Raw genomic sequence first — 23,907 nt, forward strand, 5'->3', positions numbered from 1 at the left:
GACAGGAGGAGGTAACTTGCATCAACAGACAGAATATCCAACAAAAAATCAACAAGGAAACAGTGGTTTGAATGACATGTTGGATCACACGGATCTAACAGATATATTCAGAACATTCCATCATAAAACAGCAGAAAACACATTCTTTTCAAATATACATGGAACATTCCTCAGATAGAGAACATATAAGGCCAAAAAACAAATCTCAACAAATTAAAAAAGATCAAAGTCATACCATGCATCTTTTCTTTTCCTTTCTTTTCTTTTTTTTTTTTTTCTTGAGAGAGAGAGCACAAGAGAGTGCATGAGCTAGGAGGGGCAGAGGGAGACAGACTGTTTTTGTTTTTTTTTTTTTTAAGATTATTTATTTATTTATTTGACATAGAGAGATCACAAGTAGGCAGAGAGGCAAGCAGAGAGGGCGGGGGTGGGGGGAGCCGGCTCCCTGCTGGACAGAGAGCCCGATGCGGGACTCAATCCCAGGACCCTGAGATCATGACCTGAGCCGAAGGCAGTGGCTTGAGCCACCCAAGCGCCCCAAGACAGAGACTCTTAAACAGGCTCTACACCCAGCACACAAGCCCAATGCAGGACTCAATCTCACAACCCTGAGATCAAGACCTGAGCCAAAATCAGGAGGTGAACACTCCACTGACTGAGCCACCCAGGCACCCCATCAAGCATCTTCTCCAACTACAATGCTATGAGACTAAAAATCAACCACAAGAAAAAAATCTGGAAAAAAAAAAAGATACATGGATGTTAAATAACATACGAGTATGCAATGAATGTGTCATCCAAGAAATCAAAGAGAAAATTTAAAAATATATGGAGAAAAATGAAAGTGAAAACACAATGGTCCAAAATCTTTGGGATGTACCAGTGTTGTTCTAAGAGGGAAGTTTATATCAATACAGGCCCCATAAGAAACAAGAAAAATCTCAAATAAGCAACCAAACCTTACACAGAACAGAACTAGAAAAAGAAAAAACAAAATCTAAAACCAGTAGAAGACGGAAAGTAATACAGATTAGAGCAGAAATAAATGAAACAGAAACTAAAAGAGAAAGAGAGAGGACTCAAATAAAATAAGAAATGAAAAAGGAAAAATAATAACCAACACCACGGAAATGCAAAGGATTGTAAGAGAATATTATGAAAGACTATATGCCAACAAACTGGACAACCTAGAAGAAATGGATAAATTACTAGAGACATATAACCTTCCAAAACTGAATCAGGAAGGAATAGAAAATTTGAACAAAAAACTCCCCAAGAAGCAAAAGTCAAATGTCATTCTCAATGGCCAAAGACTGAAAGCTTTTCCTCTAAGGTAAGGAACACGGCAGGAATGCTGGCTTTCACCACTTCTATTCAACATAGAACTGAAAGTTCTAGCCAGAGCCATCTGGCAAGGAAAAAAAAGTAAGTCTTACAAACTGGAAAGGAAGAAGCAAAATTATCTCTGTTCACAGATGATATGATCCTATACGTAGAAAACTTTAAAGGTTAAACACACACAAATGAATTCAGCAAAGTAGCAGCATACAATGTCAAAAATCAGTTGCCTTTCTACACTTGAACAATGATCATTCTGAAAAGCAAATTATGAAAACAATTCCATTTATAATAGCATCAAACAGAATAAATGCTTATCCAAGGAAGTAAATGACACAGAATGAAAACTAGAGGGAGCCTGGATGGCTCAGTGGGTTAATAAGCCTCTGCCTTCGGCTCAGGTCATGGTCTCAGGGTCCTGGGATCGAGTCCTACATCAGGCTCTCTGCTCAGCATGGAGCCTGCTTCCCCTTCTCTCTTTCTCTGCCTGCCTCCCTGCCTACTTGTCATCTCTCTCTCTCTCTCTCTCTCTCTCTGTCAAATAAATAAATAATCTTTAAAAAAGAGAAGAAAACTAGAAAACTATGCTCAAAGAAATTTTAAAAGATATAAATAAATGGAAACATTGTATGTTCATGGACTGGTAGGCTTATCATTAAGATGTCAATACTACTCACAGTGATCTACATATTAGTATAATCCCTGTCAAAATCCCACTGACACTTTTTTTTTTTTGCAGAAACAGAAAAGCCCATCCTAAAACTCACATGGAATCTTAAGGAACCCTGAACAGCCAAAACAATATAGAAAAAGAACAAAGGTGAAGGACTCATGTTTCCCTATTTCAACACTTAACGACAAAGCTCCAGTAACGATAGCAAAGTAATACTGGCATAAAGACTGACATACAGATCAATGGAATAGAATAGAGAACCCAGAAATAAACCCATGCATATATGATCAAATGACTTTATTTTTATTTTAAAAATTTTACTCAACAGTTAATACTGATAATAGAAAATAAAAGCCCTTGTCAGAATAGTGATTTTAGTTTTCACATCCATAATTATTCAATGGTCAAATGATTTCGAAATGGTGTCAGTACCACACGATGAGGAAGGAAAACATCTCAAAAAATGCTGCTGGGAAAACTCAATACCCACAACAAGAATGAAATGCAGTTGGATCCTTACCTAATATCATACATAAAAACAAACTCTAAAATCTTAGCAAGGTTTTCTGTAGCTATCCACAAGCTCTTTTATAGTTAACATGGAAAGGTGGAGGGGAAAAAATTAGCCAAAACAATTCTGAAGAACAAAGACGAAGTACCCCCAGTAGCCCATTTTAAGATTTCCTGTAAACTCAAGACAGTGTGATGCTAGTGAAAGATCAGACACAAGATGAATGAGACAGCAAGCAGAGCCGAGAAATAGACCCATACAAACCTTGTCTCCTGTTTTTTGTTGTTTTTTTTTAAAACAAAGACATAAAAGCAATTCAATGTATAGAGGAAAATCTTTTCAACAAATGGTGCAGGAACACTTGCACATCCATAGACATAAAAAATAAACCTCAGGGGCACCTGAGTGGCTCAGCTGGTTAAGAGTCTGCCTTTGGGGACGCCTGGGTGGCTCAGTGGGTTAAAGCCTCCGCCTTTGGCTCAGGTCATGATCCCAGGGTCCTGGGGTCGAGCCCTGTGTCGGGCTCTCTGCTCAGCAGGGAGCCTGCTTCCTCCTCTCTCTCTCTCTGCCTGCCTCTTTGCCTACCTGTGATCTCTGTCAAATAAAATAAATTTAAAAATCTTAAAAAAAAAAAAAAAGAGTCTGCCTTTGGCTCAGATCATGATCCTGGGGTCCTGGGATTGAGCTCCACATCGGGCTCCTTGCTCAGCAGGGAGCCTGCTTCTGCCTCACCCTCTGCCCACCACTCCCCCTACTTGTGCTCGCTCCCTGTCAAATAAATGAATGAAATCATTTTTAAAATTTTTTAAAAAGTAAACCTCAACACATAACCCAACCCTCTACAAAATTTAACTAAAAATGGATCATAGACTTAAATGTAAAAGCTAAAACTATAAAAGTCTAGAGAAATACAAGAGAAAACTTGTGTACTTTGGTTTGGGTAGTAAGACTTTATTTTTATTTATTCATTTTATTCAGCAGGCTTCACTCCCAATGTGGGGCTTAAATTCATGACCCAGGGATCAAGAGTTGCATGTTCTACCAACTGAGCCAAACAGGTGCCCGGGCAATGAGATTTCAAATATAAACCCAATCCATTCCAAAAAATAAAAATGAGAAAACAGAATTTATCAAAATCAAAATACTTGGTCTGTGAAAGTCGGTGTTACAAAAATGAAAAGACAAGCCAGAGACTGGGAGAAAACATTTACACATACTTTTCTGATGAAACACTTGAATCTCAAATAGGTAAAGAACTCTTAAAAATCAATGGCAAGAAAACAACCCAAGTAAAAATTGGGGAAAAGATCAGGCACAGAACAGATACTTCACCAAAGATATTCAGAGAGCAAAATATTAAAGATACTCAATAATACTAGGTATAGGGAAATGCAATTTAAAACCACAATGTAAAACCTCCTCACACGTACGAGTATGACAAGTTTCACAGACCTGACAATACCAAGCCCTGGCCAGGACGAGGAGCAATAGGAACCCTCATTCACTGCTGCTAAGAGCACAGAATCGCACAGCCACTTTGGCAGACAGTTTTTTACAAAGATAAATACACTGTTACCATACAACCCAGCAACCATGCTCCTAGGTATTTACCCAGCTGGTGGGAAAACTCATGTTTACATAAAAACCCATATGACCGAACACTGGGGAAGGTATGTGCTGTGGTGAGTGCTGTGACGTGTGTAAGCCTGATGACTCACACACCTGTACCCCGGGGCAAATAATACATTCTATGTTAATAAAAATAATTTTTTTTAAAGATTTTATTTATTTATTTGACAGAGAGAAATCACAAGTAGGCAGAGAGGCAGGCAGAGAGAGAGGAGGAAGCAGGCTCCCTGCTGAGCAGAAAGCCCGATGTGGGGCTCGAACCCAGGACCTGGGATCATGACCCGAGCCGAAGGCAGTGGCCCAACCCACTGAGCCACCCAGGCGCCCCTAAAAATAATTTTTTAAATAATAAAATTTTAAAAACCCATACATGAATGTTCACAGCATTTGTAATCACCAAAAACTGGAAGCATGTGGATATCAAGACTTACTATAAATAAAGACAGTGTGAGGCTGGCACAGGCCAGAAAAGCAGACCGTGAGAGCACGGTGGGATCGCTCGTGTCCAATGGCAACACAAGCAGCCAAGGGCACTGCCGGGAAGACCAGTTACCACGGAAACCAGCATCCAGAACCGAAAACCAGCAGAACAAGAAGAGGCCTGCAGAGGTCTAAGACTGATTAAACTCCTTTAACGATTCATAATACATATTCGAGAGTGAGAGAGAACATGGAGTAGAGGGAGGGGCGCGGGAGGGAGAGAGAATCTTAAGCAGCTTCCGTGCTGAGTGTGGAGCCTGACGCAGGGCTCAATCCCACCACCCTGAGATTGTGACCTGAGCCAAACCCGAGTCACTTAACCTGCTGAAACACCCGGTCACCCCTGATTAAACTGCTTTAACAAGGGAAGATTTTGCCACACACCACCAGACTCCTCAGATGCTGACTCGTTCATGTCTGAACGTATCAGAAAGGCAACTGCCTCCGCAGGCTCTGCCCAAGCGACCTCTGAGCGGAACAGCCTCTCCACAGCTTGAACACAGTCAGAAGCACGTGGCAAGAGCAACCAGACCGGACCATGTCCTCAGCCCAACTCATGGACACTCGTGGACAGACTTCGCATTTGGTTTGTTCAGCTCTTACCCCTTGCTACCTGTTTGTTGCGCGACTTTGTACGATGCTTTGCTCTGTGTGAAGTGTCCGAAGCCACATTAAGTGAAATAGCATTGAGTTTGAAATCCTGAACTGCTTCACGATTTTGTTAACCTTGTTTTGTAACTGAAGAAACCAGACACAGCTCATGTGCACCTTCACAGCACGCTCGTGACACCGATGGAATGGAAGAAAGAGTAAGGAAACCACACCACACGCATGGACGCCTGACACATGACAAAGGCAGCACTGCTGGGCCGGAGGCAGAAACCAATCGCTTCACTGGAATCAGGACAGGTGGACAGCTCTGTGGAAAAAATAAATCTTGACTTCTACTCACGCGAACATAAAAATTCATTCTAGATATATTATAAATCTCAATGTGAAAGGTAAAATAATAACAAAGAAAAACATCTTCCTGAGCTTCAGGTAAGAAAAAAGCACTTAAATTGGACACAAAAAACACAAGCAATAAAAAAAATGTATAAATCAGAATAAGTTAAAATGAGAAATATCTGTTCATCAAAAGAGCACTAACAGAATGAAAAGGGAAGCAAAACAAAAAAATACTGAACAAGAGTTAAGGCTGAAATATTTAGATGAAGCAGGATGATATCTGAAATATATTAAGAAATGCACCAAAAATAAGATGGCTTAAAGGATGCAAAGAGAGACAGAGACAAAGGCAGATACTGTGATAGCGCAAGTACAGGAAAATGTCAATGGCAGATTCTGGGTGACGGATACACAGAGGTCCACCAACATCCTTTCAACCTTGCCCTCTGTTTGAAAATTTCTGTAACACAGTATTAGAGGTAAAAGCAGCACCCCGAGTAAAATTTGAAAATGGATTTGGTATCAAGTAAGTTTTGAACTTTCATGTGCATGAATCACTGAATCCTGTGAAAATGAAAAGTCAATTATAACAGGATTGAAGTGGGACATGGTATTCTGCATTTCTTTCTTTTTTTTAAAAGATTTTATTTATTTATTTGACAGACAGAGACACAGTGAGAGGGAACACAAGCAGGGGAATTGGGAGAGGGAGAAGTAGGCTTCCCGCAGAGCAGGGAGCCCGATGCGGGGCTGGATCCCAGGACCCTGGGATCATGACCTGAGCCATACCCAGCCGCTTACTGACTGAGCCACCCAGGTGCCCTGATATTCTGCATTTCTAACAAGCTTCCAGAACATAAAAAAATCCATGTAAACCAGTAATAAAAGACAGAAAAACCAAAGGCAACTAAATGTCAAATAAAAATGACAAAAGGTATTCATTCTCTTTAGCTAGCAGGAAATGCAAATTAAACCCATAAAGAGACACTACCACCATACCACCACAACAATGGCTCAAATGCAAAAGACTAACAATAGAAATTGTTGGCCAAGAACTTAAAGCAAGGGGAACCCACGAATACTCTCTCCTAGCATGAGTTATAAATAGAAGAGGACGGGTATGTAATGAAACAAAGTGCTTACTGAGGAACAGAAACAGTAAACCGAGACAAACCTGCCACACCCGGGTGGCTCAGCAGGTTAAGTGTTTGCCTTTGGCTCAGCTCATGATCCCAGGGTCCTGGGACAGAGCCATGGAGCCTGCTTCTCCCTCTGCTGCTCCCCCTGCTTGTGTTCTCTTACTCTCTCTCTGAGAAATAAATAAAATCTTTTTTTTTAAATTTATTTATTTATTTGACAGAGAGAGAGAGATCACAAGTAGGCAGAGAGGCAGGCCAGAGAGAGAGAGAGGAGGAAGCAGGCTTCCCGCTGAGCAGAGAGCCCGATGCGGGGCTCGATCCCAGGACCCTGGGATCATGACCTGAGCCGAAGGCAGAGGCTTAACCCACTGAGCCACCCAGGTGCCCCCAAATAAATAAAATCTTAAAAAAAAAAAAAAGAGGTGTCACACCATTAACATAAACTAAAAATGCATATATAGCAATAACAATACATATTTTGTGAACACATACAAACAAAAGAAATCCATGGAAAACAAAGTAATCTGGGGGGTGGGGGGGGTTGAAATTGACTACGGGAAATCAGAAAATATGTAAATAAAGACAGATAGGGACCTTACACAGACCGCGATGATAAACAGACTTCGAACTAAAAAGTGATTAACTTAGCCCTCTGACGTAAGGAACCCCATCCCTCCCCAACCAAAAAAAAAAAAAAAAAAAAAGAAAAAAAAAGAGAGAGAGAGAGAGAACTAAAGAATAGCAGGAATAAACAAGCTAACAACTCACCCGAGACTGGGTGGTTTTTTGCTGCTCCTGGGAAATAAACAGCCACTCTAGAACCTGCTCTGTCCTGTGATTCTTGTGTCTTCGCCAGGGTCCTCCAGGGAGAGGCCGGTGGTCAGGGGTCTCTTGACCCAGGACGGCTTCCTGACCTTGCAGCTCTCCGGTTCTGAGGCGTGAACTCTCTTGTTCCTGGAGAGGTGGGACCTGCGGGCACAGGAGCAAACTCACGTTAACGACCAGAACTCCCCTAGGCCCCAACCTCAGTCTCCTGTGCTGGAGAACACACTCGCAAGAGGCCGGGCTGGATGTTCTGCTCGCTGTGCTCACCGTCACTGTGGGGCGGACCCCAGTGCAGTGACGACAGTCCTTGCCCCACTTCTGCGCACAGGCACCCAGGAGCCCCGAAGTTGCAGCAGCCACCCTAGGAGTTGAACAACCGCAGGCGGTCACTCAAATAGAGAGCGATGACGGCGCTTAGGCCGGGGGTATGCACGCCACAGATTTCAAAGGAGCCACACTGAGTTAGTCTCTTCCCTCGTTATTTAAATGCCCATCAACAAGTCTCTTCCTCTCTTGCGCGGAGTCTTACTTTTTGCTGCGGCGAGAACACTGGCACGGGGTGGCATGAGGTAGCAGCGCAGTTTTTTATTCTTCCGAAAATTCCCAATGAATGCAGACGGGCCCAATCACAGTGGTGCAGGAAAAAGCCCAGAGACGTCCACACCAAACCAACACAGTCTAGGCGACAAAGTCTCCTCACAAACATCAAGATATAGGCAGAGGTGACCTCAGAGCACAGGACAGATCCCAGGAGAGAAGAGTGAACGATGAGGGAAGATTCTGATGGGCCACACACTGCAGATCCCCAAAGTCACCAATAATGTGTGCCCCCAATCGGAAGACAATCCCGAAGTCACTAAGTGACCTTGATAGCACTATAGCCACCTAAGCACATGGGAATTTGAAAAATGATTTGCAAACAGTCCTTTCCAGACAAAGAGATCTTCGCTCTGAGGGAAAAGTGCTAAAAATCATGCCCAAATTGCTCAACACAGAGGATTAAGGTAGTGAGAGGAATGACAGAGAGACAGAGACAGAAGAGGGGACGGGAGGAGAGGGGAGGGGACGGGAGAGGAAAGAAGCAAAGGGGGAAGGAGGGGAGAAGAGAGGAGAAGTCCAAACAACTAGAGGGAAAAGACAGAGAAGGGAGAAAGGCTACCAGACAGTAAGAGGGAAGCATTCAGATCTTATTCCAGAAATTAACCACAAAATACGTAAATGTGAAAGAAATACATTAGAAGACAAGGCATGCTGAAGGAAGCAGAGGGCTAGAGGCCAAATTAAGGGCTTCCTGACAAGGCGTAGCACTGAAGTATGAGTTTGTTTCTGTCTGCAAAAGAATCACTGAGAAGATGAAGTGGAACAGTAAAAATGGTGACTTCTGCAGGAGGGACAGAATGGGGCAGAAGGGGTGGAAGCAAGTCAGCTTCCACTTCTGAATCATGTGTAAATATCTTACATAATCAAAAAGAGGGAGGGCGATCCCTAAAGCTGCAAGTAAGTGTCAACAAATATGTATTTATCAAACTGAAAACAAAACTACAAAAGAATAATTTTTCTAACTGATCTTTAGATAAAATGAGCTACCAAGACAGACTGAACTTCATTCAGCATCCTTGTTAGTAAAAGTAAATTACAATTTTAAAACCATTCTATGGACATCGTAGGATATGACAGTTCTATTACCATTATTAAGAACAAAGATATCTGGATTTAACAGATACATTCATCACATCCCATCGTAAACAGCAGATACACACTCTCTTCATGTGCACATGGTACAGTCTCCCGAGCAGATCACACAGTCGGCCATAAAACAAATCTCAACAAACTCAGAAACACTGAAGTCATTCCAAGCATCTTTTCTGACCATAATGCTATGAAACTAAGAATCAACCAAGAAAAAAATTTGGGGGGCGCCTGGGTGGCTCAGTGGGTTAAGCCACTGCCTTCGGCTCAGGTCGTGATCTCGGGGTCCTGGGATCGAGCCCCGCATCAGGCTCTCTGCTCAGCGGGGAGCCTGCTTCCTCCTCTCTCTCTGCCTGCCTCTCTGCCTGCTTGTGATCTCTGTCTGTCAAATAAATAAATAAATAAAATCTTAAAAAAAAATTTTTTTGGAAAAAACACAAATATATAGAGGTTAAGTAACATATTACCAAACAAGTAATATGTCATCCAGGAAATCAAAGAGAAAATCAAGAAAACACATGTAGAAAAAAGGAAATTGAAAACACGGTAGTCCCAAAGGTCTGGAATGTTTTAAGAGGAACATTCATAGCATTACAGGCCCACCTCAAGAAACAAGAAAAATCTCAACTAACCAACCATACACCTAAAGGAACCAGAAAAAGAACAAACGAAACCCAAAACCAGGAGAAGGAAGGAAATAATAAAGATCAGAGCTGAAATAAATGTAAGAGAAACTAAAACAAACAATGGACCGGACCAGTGAGACAAGGAGCTGGTTCTTTGAAAAGATCAACCAAATTGATGAACTTTTCACTAGACTCACCAAGAGCGACAGAGAGAGCGACAGAGAGACAGAGAGAGGCCTCAAATAAAATTAGAAAAGAAAGGAGAAATAATAAGTAATACTACAGAAATACAAAGGCTTATAAGAGAATACTATGAATACGTGAATATGAACATTATGCAACAAACTGGACAACCTGGAAGAAATAGATAAAATCCTAGAGACGTACAACCTCCCAAAACTGAATCAGGAAGACACAGAGCATTTGAGCAGACTGATTACCGGCGATGACACTGAATCTGTGAGCAAAAAACTCCCAACGAACAGAAGTCACCTCACCAGCAACCTCACGGGTTAAGTTCTACCAAACATTTGAAGGAGAGTTAATATCTGTTCTTCTCAAAGTATTCCAAAAAAGGGAAGAACGAAAACTTCCAAATTCATTCTATGAGGGCTGCATTACCCTGATCCCAAAACCAAATAAAGACACTACAAAATAACAGGAACTTGGGGCGCTTGGGTGGCTCAGTCTGTTAAGCATCTGTCTTTGGCTCAGGTCATGATCCCGGAGTCCTGGGATCAAGCCCCACGTCAGGCTCCCTGCTCAGAGGAAAGCCAGCTTCTCACTCTTTCACTCTGCCTGCCTGTGCTCTCTTTCTTCAAATAGATAAATAAAATCTTAAAAAAAAAAAAAAACAGGAACTACAGGCCAGTATCTCCGATGAATACAGATGCAAAAATCCTCAACAAAATATCGGCAAACCAAATCCAACAATACTCTAAAAACATCATTCACTCCGATCAAGTGGGATTTATTCCTGGGTTGCAAGGGTGGTTCAATATTCACAAATCAATCATCAATCAACATGAAAGATCGCATCAACAACAGAAAGAATAAAAACCATACGATCATTTCCACAGATGCAGAAAAAGCATTTCACAGAGTATAACAGACATTCATGATTAAAAAAAAAAAAATCACATAGTAGATTTAGAGGGAACATACCTTAACATAAGAAAGCCATATTTGAAAAACCCATAGCTAACGTCATACTCAAAGGTGAGAGAGCGAGAGTTTTCCTCCTAATATCGGGCACACAACAAGGATGTCCACCTTCACTACTTGTATTTAAAGATTTTATTTATTTGACAGAGATCACAAGCAGGCAGAGAGGCAGGCAGAGAGAGTGAGAGGAAGGGAAGTAGGCTCCCTGCTGAGCAGAGAGCCCGATGCGGGCTCAATCCCAGGACCCTGGGATCATGACCTGAGCCGAAGGCAGAGGCTTGACCCACTGAGCCCCCCAGGCACCCTCACTACTTGTATTTAACACGGCACTCAAAGTCCCACCACAGCAATCAGGCAAGAAAATGGAGTAAGAGGATTCCAGACTGGTAAGGAAAAAGTAAAGCTTTCACTATTTGCAGACGCCATAATACCATGTAGAGAAATCCTAAAGACCGCACCAAACCCCTCTGGAACTGATAAATGAATTCAGAGAGAAATCCACTGCATTTCTATACACTAATAATAAAGCAGCAGAAAGAGAAATTAGAAAAACAATCTATTTACAATTGTGCCAAAAAGAATAAAACACCTGGGAATAAACTTAAAAAAGGAGGAGAAAGACTTGTACACTGTAAACTGTAAAACGCTGATGAAAGAAACTGAAGACGACACAAATGAAAAAGTGTTCCACGCCCACGGACAGAAAGAACAGATGCCGTTAAAATGGCCACACGACCCGAAGCGATCTACAGATTTCATGCAATCCCAACCAACGTACCAACAGCATTTCTCCCAGACCGAGAACAAATTTGTATGGAACCACAAAAGGCTCCAAATAGCCGAACAGTGTTGAAAAAGAAAAACCAAGCTGGAAGTATCACAATTCCAGACTCACGTTCTACCACAAGCTGCAGTGATCCAAACGGCATAGTGCCGGCCCCAAAACAGAACAGTCAACAGAAAAGGACTGTAGGCCAAAAACAAACCCAAGATTACATGGTCAATTAATCTCTGATAAAAGAGGCCAGAATATGCAATGGAGGGGCGCCTGGGTGGCTCAGTGGGTTAAAGCCGCTGCCTTCGGCTCAGGTCATGATCCCAGGGTCCTGGGATGGAGCCCGCATCGGGCTCTCTGCTCAGCAGGGAGCCTACTTCCCTTCCTCTCACTCTCTCTGGCTGCCTCTCTGCCTACTTGTGATCTCTGTCAAATAAAAAAATAAAATCTTAAAAAAAAAAAAAAAGAATATGCAATGGAAAAAGAAACTCTTTGACAAATGGTATTGGGAAGACCAGGGCAACATGCAGAAGAATGAAACTGAACCACTTTCTTACACCACACACAAAAATAAACGCAAAATGGATAAGCGACCTAAATGTGCACCTGAAACCTCAAAAATCCTACAAGAGAACACAGGCAGTAATTTCTCTAATATCAGCCAGAGCAACACTTTTCTAATATGTCTATCGAAGCAAGAAAAACAAAAGCAAAAACATACTGCTGGGACGTCAGCAGAATAAAAAGCTTCTGCACAGTGAAGGAAACAGTCACAAAATAAAAGACAACCTGCGGAATGGGACAAGATATTTGCAAATGACATATCCAGTAAAGGGTTAGTACCCAAATATATAAGGAACTGATATAACTCAACACCCAAAAACAATCCAATTAAAAAATGGGCAAAAGACATGAACAGACATTTTTCCAAAGATGACATGTGGATGGCCAACAGAGAGAGGAAAACATGTTCAACAGCGCTCGTCAGTAGGGAAATGAAAGTCAAAACCACAAGAGATCACCTCACACCTGTCCAAATGGCTAAAATCAACACAAGAAATAACAGGTGTCAGCAAGGATGCGTGCGGTGATTACACTACGAGGTATCTACCCAAAGAATACAAAAACGCTAATTTGAAAGGATACATGCACCCCTGAATTGATAGCAGCAGTATCTACAGTAGTCAAAGTATGGAAACAGCCCACGTGGCCATCAACCAATGAATGGATAAAGATACGGTGTACCCACACACACACGCACACACACACACGCACACAGGAATATTCATCAGCCATCAAAAAGAATGGAATTGGGGGGCGCCTGGGTGGCTCAGTGGGTTAAAGCCGCTGCCTTCGGCTCAGGTCATGATCCCAGGGTCCTGGGATCGAGCCCCGCATCGGGCTCTCTGCTCGGCAGGGAGCCTGCTTCCCTTCCTCTCTCTCTGCCTGCCTCTCTGCCTACTTGTGATCTCTGTCTGTCAAATAAATAAATAAAATCTTTAAAAAAAAAAAAAAGAATGGAATTGGGCGCCTGGGTGGCTCAGTGGGCTAAGCCTCTGCCTTCAGCTCAGGTCATGCATGATCTCAAGGTCTTGGGATCAAGCCCCCATCGGGCTCTCTGCTCAGCGGGAAGCCTGCTTCTCCCTCTCTCTCTCTGCCTGCCTCTCTGCCTACTTGTGATCTGTCTCTTTCAGATAAATAAGTAAAATCATTAAAAAAAAAAAAAAGAATGAGATCGTGCCATGTGCAATGAGACAGATGGGAGCTGGAGAGGATGATGGTAAGTGAAATAAGGCAGAGAAAGACAAATACCGTATGATTTCTGTCATATGTGGAATTTAAGAAACAAAACAAAGGAAGAAAAAAAAGAGACAAGCCAAGAAAGAGTGTCTTAGCTACAGAGAGCACATGGTCAGCAGAGGGGGCGTTGAACCAGGTCAGGGGACTAGGCGTACACTTCCGCGAGGAGCGTGCAGTGATGTGTGGGAGTGCCGAATCACCACCCTGCACGCCCAAAACCAACACAACACTGCACGTTAACTACACTGGAATTAAAACGGTAACTTCCTAAAATAAAAACAAGATACCTAGCACGGGACAAAAAAGATGCAACAGTAAGTTAAACACTTGTACACAAATGTTTGTTGCAATAGCTCATTACTGGAAACAACCCAGACGTCCACCATTGATGATGGGATAAACGAGATGTGGCCTGCCCAGCAGAGGCCACTGAGCCACACCGAGGAATTAAGTACTGATAAACGGTACCACACTGATGAACCCTCGGAGAGGAAGCGCCCAGCAAGAGCTTTTTTTGACTATAATTTAAGTGCCTGAGGCAAGCTTTTCATTGTCAAGCCGACCAGTTTGAAGACACTCATCTTGGACCAACACATCGCCAGCTACACCAAAGGGCGAAGAACAGAGATGCCCCTCCCAATGACATCCCCCTTTTGGAAAGCACTGGGTGACCTAGATAACTGCTCAAGGGAGTGACCCTGGTTTTCCCTTTCTGTGCTCTAATTCCCACCCTTATATTTTAAATTCACCAATAAAAAGTGAATCTGCAAAACACAAGGCACCCCACCCTCAACTCCAATAAAGGCACAAGCCCAGGCCTGAGGGCACACTTCCCCGCCCCACAACCTCGCTGTCTGGCATACCATGCGCCCTCCAGGGCTTATGAACTTCCAGGACTTATAAACCTCGTTTTTCCGACATTCCCTGACGGTTGCTGACGAAGCACATCTTGCCATCATAGGACGAACCTCAAACACCAGTCCAGCCGCAACGCTGCCTCCAGTCGGAAATGTCTGGATGCTCACATGGGCCCAGGGGAGTGCCGCAGGCCTTCCTACTCACTAGCATCACGACTGACCGGTGGAAACCAACCGCAAAGCAACCCTTGAAAACATCATGCCCAAAGAGGCCAGACAGAAAAGGCCACACACAGTATAACTCTATGAAACTGGTAAATTCAGAAAAACACAAAGTAGATTAATGGTTGCCAAGGAAAAGGGGGAAGAGGGAAGAGGGAGGGACTGCAGTTGGGGACAGTTTCTTATTGGAGTGACAATAATGTTTAGAATTAGACGGCGGTGACATGTGTACAACTCTAAACACTAAAGGCGACCAAGTTGTACATTTTAAGAGTGAATTTTCCAGTACATAAATTATGCTGCAATGAAACTTTTATAAAGAGAGAGTATGTAACTTCAGTGACTTTTATTAAATTGAAGGCCTTGCGGGAACCCTCTCTGTCCAGGCTGGCGCCGACGCGCCCTGTATACTCTGCGCGCTCCTCTGAAGCCATGTGCAGTTCCCACGCGGCTCTCGCCCTGCTTCTGTGTCTAAGGAACTGCCTCTCCTGGCGGCTCCTATAAATGGGGCCACACCCTGTACTGTGTCTGGCTTGTTTCACTTAGTAGAATGCCTTTGAGGGTTATTCTCGTCATAACACAGACCCACAGTGTCCCCTTTCCTGCTAACAGTAGCCCATTTGGCTATGCATTCCCCAGCGACTCAACACTGACAGTTCTGAGCTCCTAAGAATAACCCTGCCACGTACATTTACCTCCAAGTCTCACATAAACATCTCTTCCTTTATCTTAGATAAATTCCTAGAGGTCAAATGACTGCACTGTATGACAGATTTGTAGATCGCGTTTTCAAGAAATTGCCAAAATCTTTTCAAAGTGACTCAGCCACTTTATATTCCCACCAAGTCTATAAAGACCCCAATTTCTCTACTTTCGCTGTCGACCTTTCAGCTTAAAGCCATTCCAGTGGGTACAGATGGCACCTCGTTGCGATGAAATCTGTATTTCCCTGATGACTAAGGATGGAAAGCATCTTTTCGTGTCTTACTTTGCCATCTACAGATCTTTGGTGAAGTGTCTTTTCTGATCCTTTGGCCATTTTTACTGAGTTGTAAGTAATATATATATATTTATATATTTATATTATTTATTTTTTATATATTTATATATTCTGAATACAGTCCTGTACTAGATAGACGATTTGCAAATATTATGTCAGAGTCTGTGAATTGCCTTTTCATTTTCTGAATGAAATGACTTTGAAGCACAAGAGTTTTTATTTTGATGTAATAGTCCAATTCACAACTTCAAAAGCAGAATCTACATACAAGCTTTCTCTTTTCTTTTGGAGACTGATGGTATTGGAGGTATATCTAAGAACTTTGGCTTGACCCAAAGTCACAAATATTTTCCTACATGTTTTCTTCCAGAAGTGTTATAGCTTTAGCTCTTAAATTTTAAGTCTATGTTCCATTCTGAGTTCATTTTTTTGTACTGTGTGAGGTAAGAGTCGAAGCTCATCTTTTTGAAAAATTTTTAATTTTGGTAAAATACACATAACATAAACTTATCTTAAGCATTTTTAAATGTACAGTTCAGGGCACCTGGGTGGCTCAGTGGGTTGGGCCGCTGCCTTCGGCTCAGGTCATGATCTCAGGGTCCTGGGATCGAGGCCCACGTCGGGCGCTCTGCTCAGCAGGGAGCCTGCTTCCCTCTCTCTCTCTCTGCCTGCCTCTCCGTCTACTTGTGATCTCTCTCTGTCAAATAAATAAATAAAATCTTTAAAGAATAAATAAAATAAAATAAATGTACAGTTCAGTGGAATTAAATACATTCACAGTGTTACAGCATCATAACCACCTCCTACCTCCAGAAGCGTTTTCATATGTAAAACTGCATCTTCTGGGCAACAAACCCCCATTGGCCCCTCCCCCCACCCCCATCTCTGACAACATCACTCTACTTTCTATGAATCTGACAACACTGAAAAACTCCTATCAGTAGAATATCTGTCCTTCTGTCACTAGCTCATTGCACCAAAGATAATGTCCTCAAGGTTCATCCATGCTGCGGCACATAGCAGAATTTCTTTCCAAGGCTGAACTGTATGTCGTGCATATCCATATCAGCACACATAGAGACATACACGTTTTGTTTATCCATTTATCTTTCAGTGAACACTGGGTTACTCCCACCAAAAAAAGTAATTTTAGAACAGTGAAAACTCCATAATTTGAACTGGAAATACCAATATGAACCATACTTTTTCTCCTTTCAAAGATTCCTAGGTCTGCCTGGTAAAACGGCCTGGAAGCAACCACATTCTGGTCTTCATTGTGGTCTTTGAGCGCGTTAACCTACTAAAAGGGATCAGATTCCCAGGAGGAAAACCTGAGTCCAGATTTGGGACAGGAAATACTCAGATGAACCTAGAATATCTTGCTTGGACCAAAAGCCAGGAAGCCAGGAAGCCAGCTAAGGCTGAAAGAGTGACCTCAAGAGAGCTCAGGACCGCGAAGAAGAGGCTCCTCCGGCCACAGCTGGGACACTGGAAGCCTCTGGAAGAATAAGGACTGCAAATGGCTGAAACGAACGGAACACCACAAGATTTAGGAATTTCTTAATCATACTCAAGTTAAAAAAGGAAAAAATCCAATAAAAAACTCATTGCTGTCACCAGCAGAGGTAACTAAGGCACCAGCTCCCTGGTGGCCCCTGGCGCTTAATGAGGAGGTGCTGAGCACGCACCCTGCTGTCCCGACACGGGCTCACGTGTAAGCCAGCCTCTGGCCGTCCTGCAGCCGGGGCTCACATCCAACCCCTACAATGGGAATACACCTGTCCTCAGCCGTACTCAAAAGCAGATGGGAAAAAAGCAAAACTATATGCACATCTAGAGTAAAATACCTTCATTCTAGGCCTTAACTTTTTCCTTCAAAGAACTTGTTTCTTCTTTTCTTTACTTTTTAAGACAGAGTGTGTGTACATGTGTGAGCAGGGGAAGGGGCAGAGGGAGTGAGAGAATCTCAAGCAGACTCCAGACCCCAGACTGCCCAGCGCAGAGTCCCACGCGGGGCTCAACCTCGAGACCCTGACATCATGGCCTGACCCGAAATCCAGAGTCAGTCGCTTAACTGACTGAGCCACCCAGGCACCCCGCTTGAGAATTTCCAAGTACAGTGACCAGCACCAGGATAACGAAACTTTGAAAAAACAAGAGGACATAAACAAACTAATGAAAGTCAACACACAACAGAGAGAATACCTCAAAGACAACAGCCAATGAACGGGCTCCATGGCCACTGATCATAGAGCGTGCACCTTATTACATTCAAGATGAAGGCAAACTTTATCATTTGGCCAAGAATTAGACAAATGACTTAACAAGCATATTTGAAAAAGGAAAAGAATTAATAAAAATGGATGGGGCGCCTGGCTGGCTCAGTCGGTTAAGCGTCCCTTGATTTCTGCTCAGGTCATGATCTCAGGGTCCTGAGATGGAAGCTGTGCGCAGGGCCCCACACTCAGTGGGCAGTCTGCTGGAGCGTCTCTCCCTCTCTCCCTCCCTCGCCGTGTGGATGCACACTCACTCTGTCTCTAACAAATAAATCTTAAAAAAAAAAAATGGATGGGGCGCCTGGGTGGCTCAGTGGGTTAAGCCGCTGCCTTCGGCTCAGGTCATGATCTCAGGGTCCTGGGATCGAGCCCCACATCGGGCTCTCTGCTCAGCAGGGAGCCTGCTTCCTCCTCTCTCTCTGCCTGCCTCTCTGCCTGCTTGTGATCTCTCTCTATCAAAGAAATAAATAAAATCTTTAAAAAAAAAAAAAAAAAAAAAAATGGAAAAAACTTTTAACCAAAATATTTTTAATAGCATGTCAGAAATAAATTAAAAGACAAATTATTGGAAATTATCCAGAAAGCACCCATTAAGTTAAAAAAAAAAATGTTAAAGCAATAAACAATGTGTACAACGGCCAAATCTCTGTGAGAGAAAAAATACAAAGGCAAGAGAGGAGAAGAAAAAACAAACACAAAACCCCAGATCAAGTACAGCAGATAGAGAGCACACAGTGAGATGGCAGATTTAAACCCAGACATATCGGTAACTGCATCGATCATAAACAAAGTGCATCGTTTAAAATAAAAAGAATGACTGATGAGGGCGCCTGGGTGGCTCAGTGGGTTAAGCCGCTGCCTTCGGCTCAGGTCATGATCTCGGGGTCCTGGGATCGAGGCCCACATCGGGCTCTCTGCTCAGCAGGGAGCCTGCTTCCCTCTCTCTCTCTCTCTCTGCCTGCCTCTCTGTCTACTTGCGATCTCTCTCTGTCAAATAAATAAATAAATAATCTTAAAAAAAAAAAAAAGAATGACTGATGAAAAACAAATTTATGCTGTTTTAAAAAGGCACATCCAAAATACAAAGACTGAAAAAAGATACAAAAGTGAAAGTAAATAGGATAATTTCTTTCATGGAACTTCCTAAACAGATTAACCATTTGTAAGAAGGAAACCTATTGATTTCTAGACTGATTTTGTACCAAGGTACCTTACTGGATTCTCCTCAAACTCTTCCCACTGCAACAGAACAACTTCCTTAATTCTCCATCACGGTCCTCCTGCCTCCTTCCCATTTCTGCAGCCGACTGCCGTTCCCATCGCTCCACTCTTCATCTTCTTTCCCTCCCTAACACACATACACACCCACACTCTGTTCTGGAAATGTTACCAGTAACACCCACCACCACCGTCATCACTAAATCCAACTTCAACTTCTATGACCTAATGTTACTTGACCTCTGTGGGACATCTCACATGGCAACTGGTTTTGAGGTTTCCCTTTTTTTTTTTTTTTTAAGATTTATTTATTTGTCAGAGAGAGAGAGAGAGGGAGAGAGAGCAAGCACAGGCAGACAGAATGGCAGGCAGAGGCAGAGGGAGAAGCAGGTTCCCGGACGAGCAAGGAGCCCGATGTGGGACTCGATCCCAGGACGCTGGGATCATGATCTGAGCCGAAGGCAGCTGCTTAACCAACTGAGCCACCCAGGCGTCCCGAGGTTTCCTTTTCTTAAACTCTGGAACACAAGCCTCTTCTTTTCTCTCATCTCTACTGGGCTCTCAATAATCAGCCCCTCTTCTGCAGCCTTCCCTTGCCAGTTCTCTGAGAACTATCCCCAGTCCTCTTCTCATTCTACACACTCTCCTTGAGCTAATCTGGCCACACCTGATCAGTGTGGCCTGTCCAGATCTTGCTCTTGAGACACATGCTTACTCTTCTGCCCACCAACAAGTACTGGGTCCAATCCATCTAAAGCAGAAATCTCCACCCACCTCCCCCACCAAAAATAACTCTGATAGACTTCCCTGACCCGGGGAATGCTACCACTCCCAACCCAGGCCCACAGAGCAGAATTCCAACAGTCACACCCGCTCTTCCATCTCCCTCACAACCAGCACCCAACTAGTTACCAAATCCAGTTGCTTCTGCCCCCCACCCTTTTTTAAATTAATGTTTTCTATATATTTGACTACCTTATTCACTTATTAAGGTATAGTTGATACCCAATGTTCCATTAATTTCAAGAGTACAACACAGGGGTCTATCATGTCATGCTCACCATAAGCCCAGCTACCATCTGCCACCTTACAACATTATTACAATACCACCGAGAACATTCCCTATGCTGTACCTTTCATCCCGGCGACTTGCTTCTGCCTCTCTACCATCTCTCTTTTCTTAAAACTACTAGTTTATTTAAACCCTTGTCTTCTCTTGCCTACTTCAGACTATTCCAACCAGAAGTCCTTTGGGAAATCACTTCAATAAATCTCTCTTCCCTAGAGAATAAAATCCACAGTTTTTTTAAGATTTTATTTCTTTATTTATTTGACAGAGAGATCACAAGTAAGCAGAGAGGCAGGCAGAGAGGCAGGCAGAGAGAGAGGAGGGGAAGCAGGCTCCCCGCTGAGCAGAGAGCCCAATGTGGGACTCGATCCCAGGACCCTGAGATCATGACCTGAGCTGAAGGCAGAGGCTTAACCCACTGAGCCACCCAGGCGCCCCTAAAATCCAAGTTTTTAAGGTAATCCTCAAACCCCTCTATGATCTGGTCAGCCTGTGGCTCTGGCCTCCTTTCTTATACATTCCACCATCACCTGCAAACCTTCAAACTCCACATTTCAGCAACCCTAAAATCATCGAAGTTCACCAACAGACCGGGGCATTTCAAGACTCTCAGATTTGCACGTTGCTTCCTTTTCCCAGGCTGACCTTCAGTCCCTTATTCACACTCACCTTCCAAACCTCGGTTAAGAGTGTCTTATTAATCACGCAAGCATTTCTTGGAGGACCCTCATCTCCAAAACTGACCCTGTGCTGTGCGTCCCCATGTACTTCCGCAGCCTGTTCGGAGTACCTACTGTCAATGTCCCTATGGGTTTCCTTGTCCAACGGCCCCACCAGACCTCTGCTCTCACAAAACAAGGGCAGGAACAACTGATCTTTGCACTCTTAGCACCTGCCCCAGGACCCAGCAAGCACAAGACAGTAAAAACTGTTGAATAATGGGATAAACGAGTTCAGGGTACAAAATTGGCAGAAAAGAGACGGAAAGTTTAAATTAAAAGTCTGATGACAAGAAGTACTTCTGGACGGTCTAACACGCTCTACAGGAGTGTCTTGAGGCGGAGTGGGGAGCGGGGGCGCACGAGAAACTCCCACCCCGCGGAAAATGGAATGAGTACACCTTGGGGCTCAGGGAGAGCTTTTCAGAAAGGAGAGAAAAAGCGCTACTCACCCAGATGGCCGCTGTCCGGACCCTGGTGGCCATCCCCACGTTCGGGTCTATGCGTCCCGCGGGTGGCGGCAGGACCCTAGGGCTGCCGGAGGGGCAAGAAACGTGAAGGAGGCGGTCTCCCCGCCGCTCCCACCCTCACGCCGGGGAAAGCCTCCCGCCCCCACCGAGGGAGCCCGGCGGAGACGCCTTCCCTCTCGGAGCCCCGGGGCTCCCCGACTCCCACGCCGCCCCCTTCCCAACACCTGCGCAACCGGGTCAGGAAACTGTTCCAAGTCCGGGCAGGGGGATGTGAGCTCAGAAGAGTTTCTACCGTCCCGCCGCCCTGAAGCTGAAGCGACTGGGCGCGTCGGGCTCCACTAACCCCTCAGCCGCCGGCCGGGGGACTCGGGGGGACGGGCCGCCTCTACCTCCCGGATCTGCATTCACATCGGCTCTGGCCTCCCTTTTGAGTTGGCGGCGCCCGCCGCGGGTGCTTCGGCCACGGCTGTCGAGGCAGACGTGGTCAGCCACCTTCAGCTCGGGTCACCGCGACGGGAAACTGACACACAACACGAAACAAGGTTCTCTAGGCCGGGCCCAGCCAATGGCGGCCGTTAGGGACGCGCAGGAAACGCGTCTGTGCGACCTCAGGGCGGAGCAAACTACAACTCCCAGAAGTCCCTGCGGGAGCTCCCCTGGTAGGGGTGGGTGGGCGCCCAGAACACTGCGGAGAGAAGCTCGGGTTCTTGGCGTCCTGGCGGTGGACGCCCCAGCCGAGTGTCTCAAGGCGGCGGAGAATTGCAGTCGTGGGCAGCATTAGCGCAAGGCGGGAGTGGTATCAACGGAGGTGAAAATGTTCTGGGTATGGACACTGGGGAACGTATGTGCTATGGTGAGTGCTATGAAGTGTGTAAACCTGGCGATTAATACATTATATGTTAATAAAAAGATAAAAAAAATTTTTTTAAATGTTCTTCGTTCTCTGCTTTCCCGAAATGGGGAATGTCCAGATTTACACGATAAAAACTCAGAAATTCATAATAACATGTTAACATAAATGACACTTTAATGAATATTAGTTTTAAAATAAATAAATAAATAGGGGCACCTGGGTGGCTCAGTGGGTTAAAGCCTCTGCCTTTGGCTCAGGTCATGATCTCAGGGTCCTGGGATCGAGCCCCACATCGTGCTCTCTGCTCGGCAGGGAGCCTGCTTCCCCCTCTCTCTCTGCCTGCCTCTCTGCCTGCTTGTGATCTCTGTCAAATAAATAAATAAAATCTTTAAAAAAAAAAAAGTAGTTAAGTGACATTGTTTGACATTTTTCTCGGGTGAAAAAAATCTTTTAAATGTCTGGCTTCACAGAAAATAGCTGGGTTCTCAGGTCTGCCCCTGCATTCAATCTGTCGCAGATGTTTCTGTGGAAGTATTTAGAGAAGAACCCGCCTCACAGGTTTGTGGCTGGAAGAGAACAGAGTATTTTGAAATGCTTCTCAGATAATTATGGATACCCTTGGATAGCAACTAAGCAAGGGATACTTTAGTTGCAGTGTACAGTCTGAAACCAGATAGGTGAACTTCCACTCTGTTACATTAAAATCTGTTTGGATACAGATGTAGTGAAAAGAAGGACCATCTGTACCCCAATGTTTATAGCAGCAATGGCCACGGTCGCCAAACTGTGGAAAGAACCCGGATGCCCTTAAATGGACGAATGGATAAGGAAGATGTGGTCCATATATACTATGGAGTGTTATGTCTCCATCAGAAAGGATGAACACCCAACTTTTGTAGCAACATGGACGGGACTGGAAGAGATGATGCTCAGTGAAATAAGTCAAGCAGAGAGAGTCAATTATCATATGGTTTCACTTATTTGTGGAGCATAACAAATAGCATGGAGGACAAGGGGAGTTAGAGAGGAGAAGGGAGTTGAGGGAAATTGGAGGGGAGGTGAACCATGAGAGACTATGGACTCTGAAAAACAACCTGAGGGTCTTGAAGGGGCGGGGGGGTTGGAGGTTGGGGGAACAAGGTGGTAGGTATTAGGGAGGGCACGTATTGCTTGCAGCACTGGGTGTAGTGCAAAACCAATGAATACTGTTCCGCTGAAATTTAAAAAAAAAATCTGTCTTGCACTTCAGATAGTTTTATTATCATGCTTCTCTATGATCATGAATTAGTCGTGTGTAAATATCAGTTCACTGACTTATGCAGATATTCCAAATGACACATTTTGCTTTACAATATGAAAAATCCTATTTAATATTGTCATTGATCTTAAGTATTGGAAAACTGTGAGAATCAGTGGCAGATACAAGTTTCCCAAAATTGTACTCTTAATGTGAAAACGCTAATTTTGGCAGGCGCCTAGGTGGCAGTCCAATGGGCTTTTGATTTCAATTCAGGTTTTCATCTCAAGGTCGTGATTTCAAGCCCTGCCTTAGGCTCCACACCTAGAAAACTTGAATTTTATGTTGCCAATAAATAAATACGGTCATTTGTTTCCCTTGAAGTGACA

The 23,907-nt window shown here is 43.9% G+C and overlaps 1 protein-coding gene across 9 annotated transcripts in view; it reads right to left on the reverse strand.

The window, feature by feature from the left end:
- LOC125081608 (zinc finger protein 268-like) overlaps nucleotides 1–22,034 on the reverse strand; it is a 35,094-nt gene extending 13,060 nt beyond the window's left edge. The window contains exons 1-4 of one of the 9 annotated variants that reach the window (XM_047696159.1): nucleotides 21,818–22,034; nucleotides 21,411–21,492; nucleotides 21,034–21,144; nucleotides 7,487–7,687 (exon numbers count right to left, since the gene is read on the reverse strand). In XM_047696159.1, coding sequence (XP_047552115.1) covers nucleotides 7,487–7,687; nucleotides 21,034–21,144; nucleotides 21,411–21,443 — 345 coding nt within the window. In that variant the 5' untranslated portion in view covers nucleotides 21,444–21,492; nucleotides 21,818–22,034. Of the gene's footprint in view, nucleotides 1–235; nucleotides 266–7,486; nucleotides 7,688–8,072; nucleotides 9,386–14,485; nucleotides 15,702–21,033; nucleotides 21,145–21,410; nucleotides 21,493–21,652 lie in introns of those variants that run through there. The other 8 variants (XM_047696160.1, XM_047696158.1, XM_047696163.1 and 5 more) reach the window with 8 other exon arrangements.
- Nucleotides 22,035–23,907: the final 1,873 nt, after the last annotated feature.

The sequence above is a fragment of the Lutra lutra genome, chromosome 12, assembly GCF_902655055.1.
Source record: "Lutra lutra chromosome 12, mLutLut1.2, whole genome shotgun sequence".
Lineage (NCBI taxonomy): Eukaryota > Metazoa > Chordata > Mammalia > Carnivora > Mustelidae > Lutra > Lutra lutra.